The sequence below is a fragment of the Nelumbo lutea genome, chromosome 5 (genome assembly GCF_056320005.1).
Source record: "Nelumbo lutea isolate HS-2025 chromosome 5, American lotus-T2T, whole genome shotgun sequence".
Classification (NCBI taxonomy): domain Eukaryota; kingdom Viridiplantae; phylum Streptophyta; class Magnoliopsida; order Proteales; family Nelumbonaceae; genus Nelumbo; species Nelumbo lutea.
In genome coordinates this window covers 31,402,358-31,420,808 of record NC_142688.1, presented here as the reverse complement: position 1 = coordinate 31,420,808, position 18,451 = coordinate 31,402,358, and the positions used below count along the sequence as shown (strand labels likewise).

Here is an 18,451-nt window from a genome sequence, read left to right as displayed (position 1 = left end):
GCCTGAGATGTTCTTTTTATTAAGTTTACTTACAGTAGTTTTTCTATCTTCACAAAACAAAAACCATATCAGTAACTACAATTTGGTGATAAAGACCGCTTTAATTTAATAATGATTTGGGTTCGAGTTTTCAAATGTCTGATCAATAAGGCTTATTTTGGTTTGAAGGAAAATGTAGGGAAAGGTAGGGAAAACCTTTACATAGGTTTCCCTGTCTTTTCTTATCTTTTCCTTCAAACCAAACATAGCCTAAGAGTAAATGTAGTACATGGATGTATTGGCATTTATCGCTTATGGTTCTGTTGGTTTCCATGTTAAAATGGATAGATAATTTTTCTTGAAGCAATTTTAAATTATATTTGTGTCTTCGACGATGAAAGCTTGGTTTTCCTTTGTCATTTACATTGAAACAAATTACAAGCGGCTAAAAACAAAGATTCACTGTTCGTAAAGGGGACAAAATAATAATTTAAATATCTAAATCTGAAAAATCTCAGTCCATTTCACGAGCAGATTAGAATTGAGTTTGAACATACTCTAAGGGGGTGTTGTACATTCCCTTTTGGGTGGAAATATGTTTTGTTATTTCATATAAAAGTGTCATTTAATTTCAATTAAAAAATGCATCATAAACAAGAATAGTTTGGATTAATTATATTAATGGTTCTTAACAAAAATAACAATTTATTGCTAATTACTTTATTAAGTAATCATTTTCCATATTATCTGTTAGTGTTCTATTTTATTTATTTTGCCTTTTAATGATTAAATGTTACGTTTTTATATAAATATATAAAATCATAATTAAATTAATTTAAGCATGAGCTTGAGGTTTTAAGACTTTGGGTTGGGCTTAGATTGATCCCCAACCTGACCCAACCCATCTAAGTTGCCCATATAAGAGCAATGTGAAATTCATAATTGGATTGAACCAAATTGAGTACAATTCATGCATACATTATTTTTGAATATTTAACTATTTCTAGATAAAAATTATTAATATTCTAGTTAAAGGAGCTATTGAGGATGGGTTACCTCCATTGTGTAGCCCAATTAATGAACCAAAAAACAAAAGATCTCCTACTAGATTTTGATTGTATTAATAGGTTTTAAGGTTGCTTGGCCCGACTTGGCCCACAACGGCCCAAGCTTGGGCCGGATTGAAATGGTCACCCCTAAACAATTTGCTTTTGATTGATTAGATTAATGAGGAGATGAAGGAGAATAAAATAAAAAATAAAAAAAAATAAAAAATGAAAAGATCTAATAAATTTTAAGCAATTTAATGGATTAATGAAGAGGAGAGAGAACTAGTGGAGTTAGTTGTTAGAAGAAAGAGAGTTAATGAAATGATTAATGAAGAGAGATAACCAAAGGAATTAATAAGAAAGATAAAATAGAGTTTTTTTTTTTTTTTATAAGAGAGAGAGTTAATAGTGAGTTAATGAATTTAAATTGATAAGAGAAAAGAGAGAGTTAATAAGAAAGATGTGAGGATTTGGCATGAAATCTTCAAAAACAAAGCCATTAATAGCAAAAGAATTGGGACATTAGTTAGACAAGGTCACAAGGATTCACTCGCGCATACAACGCAGACGTGCGTATTAGCAAAGCAACTGGTTAATCACCGGCTGTTCTCCTTGGCTCAGCTCAATCTGTGTAGGCGTCGAGCCATAATTTTCTTTCTACCAAAAGAAAAAAAAAGAGCCATAATTTTCTCGACCATCAGATTATTCACGTGACTCACGGTAGAAGGCACAAACAAATTCAATTTCTCTATGCCCGAGATAATGGTCTCTTTCTGTGTTCTGTCCTCGTTCCCTCCCCCCTCTCTCTACTCTTATATTACATTTACATCATTCTCTCCCGCACTCTCTCTCTCTTTTCTGAGCGTGACTGTGTGAGAAGTGAGAACCTCCAATTCCAAAAGCTCATATTAAAGGGAGCGAAAAGAAGAAGCAAGAAAAAATATCTCACAGTTCTTCACGGGCGCATAGGCCCACGAATTCCTGAAAGCTAGATTCTCTTTACCTCTGGCTTTTTCTTTCCTCCTTACTCTTTTCTCTGTAACATTAAATGGCGTTTCAGAGCCAGCTCGATTAACGCCTCCATCTCTCGCTCACGGGCTGCAAAGAAACAACATGTCTTACATGGCTTATTGACTATAAATGAATATACATTACACGTTATAAGAGACCCCGCATCCATATAAGCTCATCCCCATATATCCTCCGTCGAACCTTTGCAGCATTCAGAAGCCATGGCTTCTGGAGGAAACAGAGCTGAATGTTCTGTTTTCTTGGTGATTCTTCTGCAGTTTCTCTTTCTTTTTCTCATGGGTTCTAAAGGTGTTCTCTGCCAATCTCCTGTTTTTGCCTGTGATGTTGGCAAGAACTCCGGCTTGGCTGCTTTTGGGTTCTGCAATTCTTCATGGGGTATTGCTGCAAGGGTCGATGATTTAGTGAAGAGGCTCACATTGCAGGAAAAGATTATTTTTTTGGTGAATAAAGCAGGGGCGGTGACTAGGCTTGGAATTCCGAGCTATGAGTGGTGGTCTGAAGCTTTACATGGAGTGTCTTACGTGGGTCCTGGGACACATTTCTCAAGTGTAGTACCTGGAGCTACGAGCTTTCCTCAGGTCATTCTTACTGCAGCTTCGTTCAACACGACTCTGTTTCAGGCCATTGGGAAGGTAAAGCTTATCAGCATCATTTTCTGTTTTTTTTTAGGAGAATGCTTTATGTTTAATCTTGAGTCTTGATCGTTTGAGTGAAAATGGTTCGTGGGTTTGATTTATAATTTGAGGATTGGAGATGGGTTTTTAGTTTTGAATAACAATGCTAGGTTTGAAAAGGACAAGTTCCTGTTATGGATTTTATAATGTTCAACTTTTCGTATTTTCTTGTTTGCTTATCAATGTTTTGGTTCAGCTTTAAATATTGGAAATGGGTTTAACCATGTGTGATGAATTTGATTCAAACTTTATCCTTAATTGTCGCAAAACTGAGAAGACTGTACTTCAAGTATTATATATGGATTTAGATTGGACTTATTTGTGGATTTTTTTTTATTTTAATTGATAAATTTCAGGACCAGCATTTGAGAATATCAGAGGTTGATTCTTACTGTTACTTCTATTATTCCTATTATTGCTGCTGTTATTTAGTCCATTTGGCCTCACTCCCCCCATCTACTTTGATCTGATTGGATGCGAAAACGATATATCACTGAAGAAAACGAGGGATATGCAGAAAAGATGATTCATATATGTTAATTTAGAGCCTTAGTTTCTCTAAAAATAAAAATAAAAAAAAAAGAAGAAGAAGAAGAAAGAAAGAAAAACAGAGCCTTAGTTGTTAAGCACTTAAGCCTAATATTCTAATCACTGCTGTGGTTGAGTGGTGTAGCTCTCAAGTTTAATTTGGTTCTAGTTGCAGCTTTGATTACGCAGTGAGTAAAGATGGAAAAGAAAAAGTAAGAAAAAAATGGCCAACTTACCATCAACGGCTTGCCTACCCCAACAGAAAAGAAGACCAAAATAAGAAAATGCTTTAGTATTTATCAGCTATTTGAAAAAAGTAGGTGGTCCAGATTGCAAATATTTGATTTGATAGTAGAATCTGTTATATATTTTTTTACTTTTACTCTGGTGAATGAGATTCTGGCAAAAGATTCAATGAATTTGGATCTCTCATTTATAGTACGTGAAAAGACAAAAGAGTGGGTGGGCTTATTATTGAAGTAGTTTGAAGAGAACTAGAAAGGCTTGTAGATAAAGCAGTAGAGATGATTGAATACAACTCTGTAATTCCTCTTCCTTTTAGTACTTACGGGTTGAATCTGGCCAGTAGGTAATTAAGCTTCAACAACAAATTATGGTTGTTCTGTTGAAGTAGGGTACATGATAGTGGCAATTGAGCTGTATTTGACTGGTATCACCAATAAGAAACAGATTAATCGATGATGTTCTCCAAAATCTGGCCTTGTTATCGTTTAGTAATAGAGAGTTTGAACCCCAATTGATCTGTAGTGAGTTAAAGTGTCTTCTGATGGGCATTGGGGGCTGGCTAAAGATATATGGAGTCCCAAAAAGGCTCAGTTTGGAAGGAGTACAGATACAAATATGTATAGTGCAAAACCTTGTATTTTTTTATGTATTTGCACGGTACATATTTGCATTTATAATCTTTCCAAACTGAGCCAAACTATCATGGATTGCAAGAGATTTCCCTGTGAAAGGCAAAAAGGAATTCTGAAGCTAATAAAATCACAAGAAATATCTTCTGAAAGTCAAGGCAGGTCGATCTACTTGCCCACCAAACCTAACCTGAATAAAGAAAGGTCTGGCCTGAGACTTATCTTTTTTGTTTTTCTTCATGCCTGTATAATACAAACACACACAAAGTCATACATGTGTATATCTACAGGTGGTCTCTACTGAAGCCAGAGCCATGTATAATGTGGGTCTAGCTGGGCTAACTTATTGGAGCCCAAATGTGAACATATTCCGGGACCCCAGATGGGGAAGAGGCCAAGAGACTCCTGGTGAAGACCCCATCCTCGCCAGTAAATATGCAGCTGGTTACGTTCAAGGTCTGCAACAAAGCGACGATGGCAACCCGAATCGGCTTAAGGTTGCTGCTTGCTGCAAGCATTATACAGCCTACGATGTGGATGCCTGGAAGGGAGTGGATCGTTATCACTTTAATGCTCAGGTAACTGAACTGTCCTTAGTGATCATTCATTACTATTTGTTGATTTCTGTGCTATATATATGTGAATTTGGTTGTGGGTGACACAGGTGAGTAAACAAGACCTGGATGATACATATCAGCCCCCTTTCAAGAGCTGTGTTGTGGATGGGAATGTGGCCAGCGTCATGTGCTCTTACAACCAAGTAAATGGGAAACCAACCTGTGCAGACCCGGATCTCCTGGCTGGGGTCATTAGAGGCGAATGGCAATTAAATGGGTCTCTTCTTTTTTGCCTCATCTTCTTGATTTTTTTTTTTTTAATTTTTAAAGTCATTTTCTTAACCCCACTTCTTAGAAATTAGAATACTGCACCTAGGGGTGTAATCGAGTTTTATGTATTTGGCTCGAATTCAAATTTTAGCCCACTTCTTAACCCCACATCTTTACCCAATTTTAGCTAAAATTTAATTATGTAAACACTTCAATAGAAGTTGGAAGCGAAAAAAATTAAACACTTCAACAGAAGTAGCAAGTAGGTGATACATTATTAATATTTGCAATATTAATTATTTATGACATAAAGCCGCTGCTCCTCCAGATACATCGTTTCAGATTGTGACTCAGTACAAGTGCTCTACAACGATCAGCACTATACCAAGACCCCAGAGGAAGCTGCGGCTAAGTCTATATTGGCAGGTGATTGTGATTGCATTTCCCTAATTTATTTGCTTTGTGGCCGGTGATGATCGACAAATATATAACGATCGATCAGGCTGGATCATCTGCTCACATTGATCTTTGGAGTGTGGCCCATCTAATAGATGATCACCACTCGCCACTCACAAGTGATTGGATAGCTCAGATCAATGGGCGCGTCCAGTTGTTGTGTGATGAGATAGCTAGGTGAAGCCCCACCATCCATATATAACTTGATCGTCATTCAGTAATTCACCGAAAAACAAAAAATTAATTTTGTTTACTGGTTCTTTGGTTTGGAATTGTAACAGGGTTGGATCTTAACTGTGGATCTTTCCTGGGCCAACATACGGAAGCTGCAGTGAAAGCTGGGCTCCTGAACGAGTCAGCCATTGACAAAGCAATCATCAACAATGTTGCCACTCTGATGCGACTTGGGTTCTTCGATGGAGATCCCAGTAAGCAGCTCTATGGGAAGCTGGGGCCAAAGGACGTATGCACTCCAGGGCACCAGGAGCTGGCCCGTGAAACTGCACGACAAGGGATTGTCTTGTTGAAGAACAGCGCAGGCTCATTGCCATTGTCGCCCACGGCCATCAAGTCCTTAGCAGTGATCGGGCCCAATGCCAACGTGACCAAAACCATGATCGGCAACTACGAAGGTACCTTGATCCATTTAACTTTACTGCTTTTAGCTTTGTTCATTTTTTAGGAACCTACTTTTTCGGTTAAGTCGAACTTACTCCGGGTAAGTGTTTTCCATGAAACACCTACCTGGCTAATTACACTTATTCATATTCTTTTTTGTTTAATTTACCCGGGTTAAAGTATCTTGTGGGGGGCATTTTTGACCATTTTGATTTTTTTGGGAGAAAGACGGTTCAGCCCAGGGGTAGAATTTTTAAGCCCAAAGTACAGTTGGGTGGGTGCCAGCTCGGAATTGATGTCAATTCACGGGCGGGCATTGGTGTATAGAGTGGGGTTTTTTGACATTTTGAATGTTTATAGCTGTGCATTCTCCTGTGAAAATCAGAAATCTGCATTCAAACTTATCCTAGTGTGAGAAGGGTATCACTTATTCAGGCAAGTGATACCTCAAAAAATTCAATCTTGCCATGGATCCCACATGTTTTTGAAATAAAAACACGAGTAAATTGGTCAATGTGCACCACAATCCGATTGACAAACTCCCCCCTTCAAAATCCTAAAAAATGTTGAAGGGGCCTTAGAGTTATTGGATATAAACACAGCAGAGATTAAGCTAAGCTTAACTTCTATAGACTCTATTGACACTTGTTTCTTGGCAGGCACTCCATGCAAATACACAACTCCTCTGCAAGGCTTGACGGCCTCGGTTCCGACTCTCTATCAGCCAGGCTGCCCCAATGTGGCATGCGGCAGTGTCCAACTAGATGATGCTAAGAGAATAGCAGCCCAAGCAGATGCCACAGTTTTAGTAGTAGGTGCTGATCAATCAATCGAGGCAGAGAGCCGTGACAGAGTTGATCTTCATCTTCCTGGGCAGCAGGCACTTTTAGTAACAGAGGTTGCAAATGTATCCAAAGGACCTGTGATTCTTGTTATCATGTCTGGAGGAGGCATGGATATCTCATTTGCCAAAGCCAACAACAAAATTACGAGTATTCTCTGGGTTGGTTACCCTGGCGAAGCTGGAGGGGCTGCTTTAGCTGATGTTATCTTCGGCTATTACAATCCAAGTAAGCAAGCATGATTTGGTTTGTTGTTTGTTAGAAAGACTCTAGCTTTCTCTTCTAGAATTTGGGGATTGAATTGTCTACTCATTTTTTATTCAGGTGGAAGACTACCCATGACATGGTACCCGCAAGCATTTGCAGACAAGGTCCCTATGACAAACATGAACATGAGACCAAATCCAGCCACTGGCTACCCTGGCAGAACTTATCGGTTTTACAGAGGTGAAACCATATACTCATTTGGTGATGGCATGAGCTATTCTCAGTTCAGCCATCACCTTGTCCGTGCACCTAAGCTAGTCTCAGTTCCCCTGGAGGAGGGTCACATTTGTCGCTCCCAGAAATGCAAATCTATCCATCTTGTGGAAGAAGGATGCCGAAACCTGGCTTTTGAGATTCATTTAAGAGTTAGAAACATGGGAAGGATGGGCGGAAGCCACACAGTTTTCCTGTTCAGCACTCCCCCATCAGTACACAATGCCCCTAATAAGCATTTGCTGGGATTTGAGAAGGTTTTCTTAACAAGTCAAAATGAAGCACTGGTTAAGTTCAACGTGGATGTCTGCAAGGATTTGAGCGTTGTGGATGAGCTTGGGAGCCGAAAAGTGGCTCTGGGTTCACATGTGCTTCATGTGGGCAGCTTGAGACACTCTCTAAATATCAGGATTTGAATCTCATCTCCTTGGTAGAAGCAAGAAAGTCTTCGACTTCTCTTGGAGATTGGTAATAAAAGCCTCCAAGTAAATTCAACTCGCATGTAAGTTAGAGAGTCGTAACAATTTTCTCAATTGTTTCAACGGCCAATCTAATTGAAATGGAAATTTTCAAATCCAAAACAAGGCAATGTTTTGGTGGGTGTTCGTCAATATGGTTGATTTGGTTTTTTAAAGCAAATACAACTATCCAGTACCCACATCAGGATAATAGATCTAATGCTACTGTGAGTCTGACAAAGCTTCAATATACCAGGATTGCCTTTCATTGTCCTGAAGATTGCGACGAGAGCTGTCTCTTCATCCTTAATACTCGCAGAACCCATAAGGTCATATGCTTTTGGCTTCGCCAGTTCCTCAATCAATAACTAATCTGAAGCATAAGGATGTTGAGAAGCATCTCAATCACAAATTTCTGACAAATGTTAAATAAAAAAGGAATAAATCAACAACGTAAGCTTTCTCCTTCCTGGACTCCAAAACAGAAAACAGAAAACAAAATATCATCCTGGACTCCAAAACAGAAAACAGAAAACAAAATATCATTCTATTCGAAACTTAAGAAAGAATGTCCGACCTAAGTAATGCAACTAGCCCAACCTCTTCACAGATTTGTATAAACTGTTGTTCTTCAGTCGCATCATATGGTACTCCCCAACTGCCAGAGAGATAAGATGAAGATCAGATAACAAATTAAATGACGAACAGAACAGGGGGTCTTTTTGGACAGAAGGCTAATGGAAGGGGGTCTTTGTCTCATGGTCATAGTACATGGAGGTCTTTATTGCAAAACAAAGTACAGGGGGGTCTTTGTCACAAATCCTATAGTACAAGGGGGTCTTTATAATTTATTTGACAAGATGTAAAAATCCATCGTGAATTTATTTGAGTTTTTATTATTCAGTAGGCTCCGTTTGATTTGTAGGATGAGGATGAGAAAAATTGAATATTTTAAAAATATTCATTTTTCTCTTGTTTGTTTTGAGGGAAATAGAAGGATGGGATTAGAAAAATGTGGGATGCTAGATCGACCCCAGTAGAAAAACTTGAGAAACCACTATTACGACAGAGGCAATCTTCACCAAATACCGTCTCTCCCTCTAGCTTCCTCTTCTTTCTTCTCCGTCACCTTCTTCTTCTTCCTATTCTTCCCGTCTTCCTCCCTTTCTCTTCTCTCTTCTACGAGGGACAGCGGCAATCTTCACCAGATACTATCTCTCCCTCCATCTTCCTCTTCTCTCTTTTCCCTCGTGTTCTTTTTCTTCCTATTCTTCGTGTCTTCCTCCCTTTCTCTGATTGCCGTTGCTACTCTGGGCAGCGGTGATATGCTTTCTCAGCACTCCTATCTCTCTCTCATTCCCTCATTTCCCCTCTCTCTCTCTATCTATCTCTCTCTCGGATCACCACTGCAGTCATGGAGCTCTCTTCATCTTACATGAATCTGGCAAAGAACCTGCTCGTGTTAATGCTTTTCTTATTATTTTCTCATATGTAAAACCAAACAATAAAAAAATAAATTTTTATACTTTTCCATCCCATCCCATTTTTTTCCATCACACCTAAATCTTTCCATAAACAAAACGGAGCCTGAGGAAAAAGTACAGACAGGCTAAAAAAAGTACATCAGGTGGATGAACTTTAAATTTCCCATTTAAAATTGTTAATTGGTTATTGGGTCTGATCAATGGTTCGATTTACATAATTGTGGACCATTGGAAAGAAAAATGGGCACCGGTGGCGGTGGGTAGTAGAAAGGGCCCCACCATGACAACAAAATAGTGGCCTTTTGCAGATGGCCGGTTGATTGCTTGCTCAAGCAGTTTTACTAGTGAAGCGCGGACAGCTCATACAATTGCAACCACAAAGCATCTTAGTCAATCGTCGACAGCCCTATTCGTCATTACTCATTACCTTTTCCTCTCAAATCTGATATATCCTCTGTTTGTTAAAGGAAACGACCAGTCGAGCAGTCTCTCTTCTCTCTCAAGCACAATAACAAGATCGGATCTTATTTGTTTCATGCGAGGTGTTTGAAGCAGTAAGTTCATCCCTCCTTTTCACTCTCAACATCATCAAAGGGTTTTTCAAACAGTAATTTCATCCATTTTTTTCACTCTCGACATTTTCAAACACTTTCTTTTATTCTATCTGCTTTTCTATCTCATTGTTTATTGGATCACTCGTCACTGTATAACAGATCGGGAAGTCAAGCATTAAAGTTTTATTTCTATTTCTTCCTTCTTTATCATGTATTTAATCCTCTCTCTCTACATTTCCATTGAATTATTAGTGAGTAATATTGGGTTTGGGGCGGGGATCATATTCCTTCTCCTTGACCCCGATTTTAAAATAAATTCCCGTCTTCGACCCTCATCCCTGTCAGGGATAAAAGTTATCTTCCATCTCTCATCCTTAACAGAGATGGGTTTCTTGCAAGAACTCATATCCTCAATTTTTTTAATTAATAATATTTTTTGAAAAATAAATTTATTTAAAGTAAAGAAAACATTTAAAATATATTTTGAAAAAATATAAATAACATCATATATAATAATATATATTTAATATAAATAATATTTTTTATATATATAATCGGGGTCAAGGCTGAGGTGGGGACTTCATTCCCCATTCCCGATCCAGACCCTGGTTAGGGGGATCCCTACTAATCCCCATCCCTAACCCCATCAGGTTAGGGAAGTCGAGTATTTGGCAGGGATGGGAAAAATTGTCATCCTTAACTATGTCATCATATTGATAATTCTTAGGGGCGTTCTTTTTTTAGATTTTGAGAGGGAGAAAAGTTGGTCAATGGGATTTTGGTTCCCATTGACCAAGAATCTCATGTTCTTTTTTCAAATTTATGTGGGGACTATGGAAAGTTTATTTTCTTGGGTATCGCTTACCTGGATAAATTATACCCATCTCCTAGGTGGGTAAATAACTTTCTCACCTAAGAGGAAAGTTTCCAACGCTTGAATGGGACAAAAATGCTCTTTTTAATAATGGTTTTTTATGACTAAAATAGTCATTGCCTTATTTACATGAGAAATAAAAGAACATGGGTAAATACACTTACCCGGGTAAGTGTTTCCCAGGAAAAACTTACCCAGATAACTACATTTACCCAGATAAGTAACTTACCGAAAAGCAAACAGGGTCTTAATGTTATATTAACATAATTTAATAATTAATATATATTATCATATTAAACTCAAGAATATACATACTATATACACATCTACTATAAGTACAACTTGACATTTAATGGTATACAAATTCCATTGTTTTATCATAAAAAATTATTTAAATTGTTATTATTAAATTTGAAGGTTAAATATTTTATGATTATGATTTATAATCAATCATATATATCAATAAGAAAAACATTATTATGAACCAATCAAGCTTAGAGATTATATGGGTTTAAAATGTGGAATGTTTATGATAGTTTATTATCCAAGGTCAAAGCTTTGAAAGGGAAAAAATAAAAAATAGTATATCATTATTTTTTTGAGGCTATGTTTGATTTGAAGAAAAAAGTAGGAAAAGAAAGTGAAAGGTAGAAAAACCTATACAAATTTGTAAAGGTTTTCCTACTTTTTCCTTCAAACCAAATACAGCCTTAAAAGAATAGGTTTTATGAGTAAACTCTCGAAACAACCTTAGAACTGCACGGGTAAAACCAAAACAGATATTAACAGGGAGTGGAATCGAACCAACCCGATTCATGTTCACCCCTAATAGGATTGGCAAGTCAGGGTTGAGCAGTTGAACCATCAAGGTTGATCCACTAAAAAAGAAAAACTTTTAGAAGATACGAAGGATCGATCATAGCTCATATTTGAGACCCACAACCATGGTAATTTCTATTTAGTAAATGTTTTGACCATATTAGCCATCAAAAGTCCTTTTTAGAACGGAAAAAGTTTGGCCGTTTAGGCATGACACATTACCATGGTGGGGTAAAAGAGTAATTGTCCTCAATAGTTTGTTGAGATGCAAGCTGTACCAAGAGAAACCGTTCAAAATGGCCAATCCCAAAGGGTTTTGACCAAGACTGAATCCGATCTCCATGTAGGGCATGTGTGGCCAGTCCCAAAGGCATCTGTGAGAGTTCAGATCTGCGCCACAGTGTCGCACAGCACATCCCGCCATGTAATTGGAACATCTCCCATGATGACATCGTCAAGACTGGTACTATTATCGGGAGATGTTTCCAATTCATAGTGGAGATGTGCCGTGGGATGTTGTGGGGCACAGATGTGAACTTCTCTGTGAGGAGTGCATTTGAATTTGAGCTAAGGCTCTGTTTGGTTGCAGTGTAAGTTTATTTATACTAGTATAAATGCATGGAAGTGCAAATATAAAGAATGCAATTCTTCTTTAATTTTGTTTATGATTTTACTTTATTTTGCTTATGTCTTAATTTATTTTATTTGTACAGCAATCAAATCAAATAAGCTAAAATTTAAAGTAAAAATAGATCGAATTTACACTCAAATCATTTTCACTGTCATGGTTTTGCCTCAGTGTAAATTTATTTGTATTGCAACCAAACACAGACCAACAACGAATTCAGCCGTTTTTAATTTTTTTTGGATAAGAAATGCCCTCAGAGAAATTAACTATTAAATAATATTATAAATCCTTTAAATATATCAAAAATTAATTATTTAATGGATAGTTACTTATATATACCATGTACAATTGAGAAATTACTCCTATATACCCTAAATTTTCATAAACTACTTATGCATGTCTAGGTGATTGGCTCCACAACATATATAGGACCACCGGTTAGTGCACCATTTAGTGCTGTTACTGCAAATGCTTTTATAATACTAATATTGCAAAACCAAAACCTAGAAAAAAATTTCTATGCTAAAGAGACAGATGATAGTAAAAGACTAGAACCTATAAGTGGCCTCTTAAATCATCTCTAAGGCTCAATTTGGAAAGAGTATAAATGCAAATATGTAGAATGCAAATACATATAAAATAATACAAAATATAAGGTTTTGCAGTCTACATATTTGCATTTGTACTCATTCCAAACTGAGTCTATGGCTGCATTTGGAAATGATGCAAATAAGTGTGAACGCAAATATGTAGTGTAAAACAGTTTATATAAATTGTAAAATTTGGTTAGTTTTGCACTAACAAATTTACCTTCTTACCAAATAGACTTTTAGATGTAATCGATGCAAATACAAATTCTAATAAAACATGTCTTTTTTTTTCATCAAAAATCCACTTGAATGCAAATATACTTCTTTTTTAATGTACTTTTACATCTTATTCTCAATATAAATATATGTATTTTCTGTCATTTATCAATGCATAAATGTAATGTTATCAAATACAAACAAAAGTGAACCAGAATGCAAATTTACCCTCAACGAGTTTCAAAGGCAGCCAAATGAAGTCAAGGAAAATTAAAAACACAGACGTTCCTAGATTTATCGCTACTCTTGGCCAAGCAAAGACGAAAAAAAAAAAAAAAAAAAAAAAAAGACAGAGGCACGCCTGTGTGTGGGTTAGAAGCTCCGGACTAACTCAGAGGAAGGCTGGTAGTATATAAGGATATTCCGGCTCTCCCCCACAGTGAGGGTGGCTCAGTTCGTCTCATCACGGGAATCAAGAATGTGGTGCAACTCATACCTGAAGCACACGGTGCAACTCATTTCTTTGGCGTCACATCCAACAAATAAAAAGCAAAAATAATAGGGAAGCCTGAACAAAGTTAAAGCTGAATAGCTGAAGAGTGGAGGAGGAGGAGAACTGGAGAAGAATGAGTGGCCTTTTTGCCCAAGGACCATAGGGTAAATAGAATTGTCACATTGGTTTTTAAGGATCAGTTTTGGAAGGAGTATAAACACAAATATATATTATGCAAACACATATAAAATAATACAAAATGCAAGGTTTTACATATTATATAAATAGGTATCTGTATTTCTTCTAAACTGAGCGTAAGAGAATGAAGGTGGCAGTGACAGATCCCGCCATAAAGCACCTTGAACCTCGCGTCCTCATCTCCGATTTCCTTGTCAGCAAGGAACGAATTGTTAGTGTCAATCAGCCCATCCATGGTCCCATTGTGATAATACGAGCAAAACCCTAAATTAAAGCAGAACTGAAAAAGCTTCAGCCCGTAACATCTCGATAGCAATAAAAAAAACTGAAGGCAACTTTGAATCATTCAGATTTCAGACTTGTTCAGCATTGTCATTTTATCTATTTTGGTTCATAAATAACTATATTTTCAAACCCAAATTATCTAACTTTTAGATAGAAGCCACTATGTTTTATATTTTTAAGAAAATGGCATATTTTGAAAATTTAATGTACAGCTAAGGATATTTTTATCTTTTACATTAGACTTAACCTTTAAAAATTTAACAAGATATACGTAAATAAGTTTTGAAAGTTCAGGGACATTTAAGTAATTTCTTAAATATATAAAGTAAATATAAATAATTAGCCCTTATTTAATTTCTTTATAAAGGGGTAAAATCTAGGATGCCAAATAAAAAAAACATGATACTAGCATAGCATAGCTTTGCCCAATCAAGCCCCTTGACTTTTGATGAATACTACCTAATTTTATGATAATGTTGATTGGTTATAAGATTTTCCCGTATCATGTCATTTTGGTATCACAATCAACCCCTATTATAAATCATTTTAACTGATTATTATTTTCTTAGTTTAATATTAATCCTATATATTTTACTACAGCACTACAGGAAGCTGAGTGTTGAGCGCATAATGAAAAGTGGGCCTTCAAGTGAGCGTACTGTACAGAAGATACAAACCTCAAAAATGACAAATTTTGGAAGATTGGAGTATGGGGAATAGGAGGGGTGGGCAAAACGACGGTAGTGAAGATGTTGAATAATGTTAAAGTGAGCCAAATAGGGGTAGTTTAGTCATCTTATGTGTGTTAAGTAGTTTGCTTATGTGACAATTTTATTAGAGTACTCTGCCCCACACTTAAGTATGGGCAATTTAGTCTTTGTAAAGGATTATTAGACTCTAATAAAGATTAAGGGAGTCGACTGGATGGGTAGATCATCAGATTTCAACAGACCCTTATTTCCTTCTTCTTCTTCCTCTTCTTCTTCCTTCACTTCCTAGTTCGGGTTATTGTAGCAACATTTGAAACATGGTATCAGAGCCATGTTCCTGACCTACTTCAGTTGGTAAAGCACCTCAGCAGTGTTCATGGCTCTCATTCCCTGCATTTTTGGTTAGTCAATGGAGAAAACTAGTTCGCCCTATGTCTGAAATCTCACAGCTTGTCTCTCTCTGCTGCGCATATTCCTCTTCATCAAGAAAAGTGACTTCAACAGTGAATAGTTGGTTAAGACTCTCAAAGGAAGGTTGGTTATCTCTTCTTCTTGTGTTGCTGGTATTTCTGGGTAGAAACCCTTCAAGAGGCCGTTTAAAACCTAGAGAACTAGGTTCACTGTTGCCCTAGAACGGGTTGTGTGTACAGTAGTCGAATGGTGTAGGGGCTACTATAAGTTGTTTAGTGGTGTTAGGGCTGCTGTAAGTGACTGAGTGGTGTAAGGTGTAATGCTGTGACCTAGCCGAACTTTTGTGGCTGTGTTGTGCCCTCTTAAAAGTGTTAAACTAGTATGAACTGAGTATAACATGTTTGACTATGTTGTGGTGGTTGTGTGGCACAATCCTTATTGAGTGGTTGTAAGTGGGCTTACATGTGATTACTGAAGTGTTAAATTGATTCTTATGTGGTTCGTAGTGTTGTGAAATCAACAGTAGTGTGAGTAAGAACAAGGTGTGTGTATCCACTGTTGTGTTTAGGGGTTGCTATAAGTGCTGGAACATCGATTTCTAGATAACAACAGTCAGCTTGTTGCTGAGAATTCAGGTTAGAGGCAACTGTGAAAGGTACCATGGCAACAATAGGAGATGGGTGTAATGATCAGAAACCTAGTGTGGTGGTTTCCCCTGACTACCTAGGTGTATAGATGACATTAATTCAACTGAATGGGGAGAACTATGTTCCATGGGCTAAATCTGTGAAAGTTTTCCTCAAGACAAAGAGAAAAGTTAAGCACATAAAAGATGAGAAACCATCGGCTGACTCCCCAGGGTTTGATGATTGGGGACAAGAAGATGCTCAAATCATGACTTGGCTATGGAACAGTATGGAACCAAAAATTAGTGCCAACATCATGTTTCTTGATACGGCTAAGGACATATGGGAACATGCTAAGAAGTTGTATTCTAGACAAGATAATACAACGAGAGTATATCAACTTTATCCGGAGTACTTTGATTTGCAACAAGGAAACAAAACACTAGAAGATTATCATGCCAACATGAAGAATATAAGGAATGAACTCAATGTCTATCATCCCCTCACTCCATATATTAAAGTTCAGCAATAGCAAAGGGAACAAATAGATGTTATAAGATTTTTGGTTGGGCTGAAACCGGAGTATGAACCAGTTAGAGCCCAAATATTAGGGAGCTCCACCCTTCCTACACTTGAGGAAGTATTCTCACAGCTTCGCAGAATCTCTTTGGAACAAACAGAGAATTTCACACAGTTTGATAGATCAACACTTGTGACAACTAGAGGAGGTGGACACAGTACAAGAGGGGGAGGACATGCCTCTCGGGGTGGCCGTGGCAGTTCCATGATTGGTCGTGGTGGTCATGACTTAGGGGGAGGCTGTGGCAGAGGGAAGAATAACTCTGCAAGGAAGTGTACTCATTGTGGTAGGGAAAGACACATAGTGAATTTCTGTTATAACCTACATGACCCTCCCTCCAAATGGGCTAATCATGTTGTAGCAAGTGAAGTTGACATCAGTGACAATAAACAAGCAGACTGAACTCCTTCCACATCTACATCTACTTCTGGGAGGGAGATGGTGAGTGTATCGCGTGATGAGTATGAATGGTTCCTTTAAATTACTTCACAGCATACCACTGCCACACTTGCCCACTTAGGTATTGCTTGCATGTTATCTAAAACCTCTCCCTGGATTATTGACTCTGGAGCCTTAGATCATATGACCGGGTCTCTAGGTGTGTTTTCTTCTCTTTCTGAAACCTCCACATCACAAACTGTTACTCTTGCCAATGGGTCATCATCTCCCATCTGTGGTGTTGGTAATGTTGACATGGCTTTTGTGCCCTTATCATCTGTTTTATATGTACCTAAATTTTCATTCAATCTTATGTCTGTTAGTAAAATAACCAAAGCTCTTAACTCTTCTGATACCTTCTTTTCTTCCACTTGTGTTTTTCAGGATCTCAAGACGGGGAAGAAAATTGGTGAGGGGCATGAAGTTGGTGGATTGTATTATCTTGACGGTGGTGGATCTTCAATTGCTCTTCAGACTTTACTTACTCCTCTACAATGGCATTACTGACTGGGATGTCCATCTCCCAAGGCTTTCAAGATATTGGTTTCGTCATTGATTCATTTGTCAGTTTTGTAATGTGAGTCATGTCAGTTTGGGAAACATCGTCATGTGTCCTTCAGTCCAAGAGTTGAGAGTCATATGTTGAGTCATTTTTCTTTGGTTCATTCAGATGTTTGGGGTTCAATCAAAATAGTCTTATAATGGGTACAAGTATTTTGTCTCCTTTATTGATGATTGTTCAAGAATGACATGGATTTACTTAATGAAAGAAATAAGTGAATTATTTTCCATTTTTCAAAAATTCCATGCTGAAATGCGCACACAATTTGATGTTCCAATCAAAATTCTTCGTTCAGATAATGGTCGTGAATACTTTCTTACTTCATTTCAATAGTATTTAGAACAACATGGCATTATTCATCAGACCTCATGTGCATTCACCCATCAACAAAATGGGGTAGCTGAATGGAAGAACCGCCAGCTCCTTGAAACTGCTCATGTCTATTCTTCACCACATGACTGTTCCTAAACGGTTTTGGAGTGATATTGTACTCACTGCATGTTTTTTCATTAATTGGATGCCCTCATTCATTCTTCATGGTCGGTCCCCCTTCTCTATCTTGTTTCCCACTTTATCTTCATTTCCATTAACTCCTCGTGTCTTTGGTTGTGTGCGCTTTGTCTACAATCTAAGTCTTGAAATAGACAAGCTAGATGCATGCTCAATTAAATGTGTCTTTCTTGGCTACTCTCGGACTCAAAAAGGGTACAAATGTTATAATCCCATTACCCGAAAATGATATGGCTGCTCTGATGTCACCTTTTTTGAGTTTGTACCCTTCTTCTTGAGTTTTGAAGCTCCCTTATCTCCACCCTTACTTCCTATTCCTCTTCCTGTCAGTGATCCTATTCCAAATGCTGTTGTTGGAGCTGACTCATCACCTCATCCAATGCCGATCACCACCGAACGACCACCAATCCGACAAGTGTATACACGTCGAACGACATCGGCCCCTCCTCTAGCTTCTACCTCATCTACGGATCCTCTCATGGCTCATATTGTTGAACCTTCAGACCTTGACCTACCTATTGCCTTACGGAAAAGTAAACGCAGTTCTACCCTCCATCCCATTTCTAATTTTGTTTCTTTATCTCGTCTTTCTATCTCACATCGCCACTTTGTTTCACTTTTGTCCTCTATTTTCATACCTAACAATGTTCAGGAA

General features: G+C 37.6%; 1 protein-coding gene and 2 long non-coding RNA genes across 3 annotated transcripts; 2 read left to right on the top strand and 1 right to left on the bottom strand.

Moving 5' to 3' along the window:
• The first annotated feature begins 1,571 nt into the window (after positions 1–1,571).
• On the top strand, positions 1,572–7,971 carry LOC148851451 (beta-xylosidase/alpha-L-arabinofuranosidase 2-like). The gene is made up of 7 exons (XM_088945395.1): positions 1,572–2,692; positions 4,428–4,715; positions 4,802–4,971; positions 5,293–5,390; positions 5,702–6,052; positions 6,698–7,108; positions 7,205–7,971. Exons 1-7 carry the CDS (start codon positions 2,261–2,263, stop codon positions 7,774–7,776), a joined length of 2,322 nt encoding a protein of 773 aa, XP_088801521.1. The 5' UTR covers positions 1,572–2,260; the 3' UTR covers positions 7,777–7,971.
• LOC148851450 (uncharacterized) lies at positions 7,894–8,485 on the bottom strand. Its single transcript, XR_016099364.1, has 2 exons — positions 8,396–8,485; positions 7,894–8,233 (listed from the first exon to the last, which is right to left on the bottom strand). It is a non-coding gene; the product is annotated as an uncharacterized LOC148851450 (long non-coding RNA).
• A 1,163-nt stretch (positions 8,486–9,648) lies between these two features.
• Positions 9,649–17,526, top strand: LOC148851449 (uncharacterized). Its single transcript, XR_016099204.1, has 2 exons — positions 9,649–9,856; positions 17,109–17,526. It is a non-coding gene; the product is annotated as an uncharacterized LOC148851449 (long non-coding RNA).
• Positions 17,527–18,451: the final 925 nt, after the last annotated feature.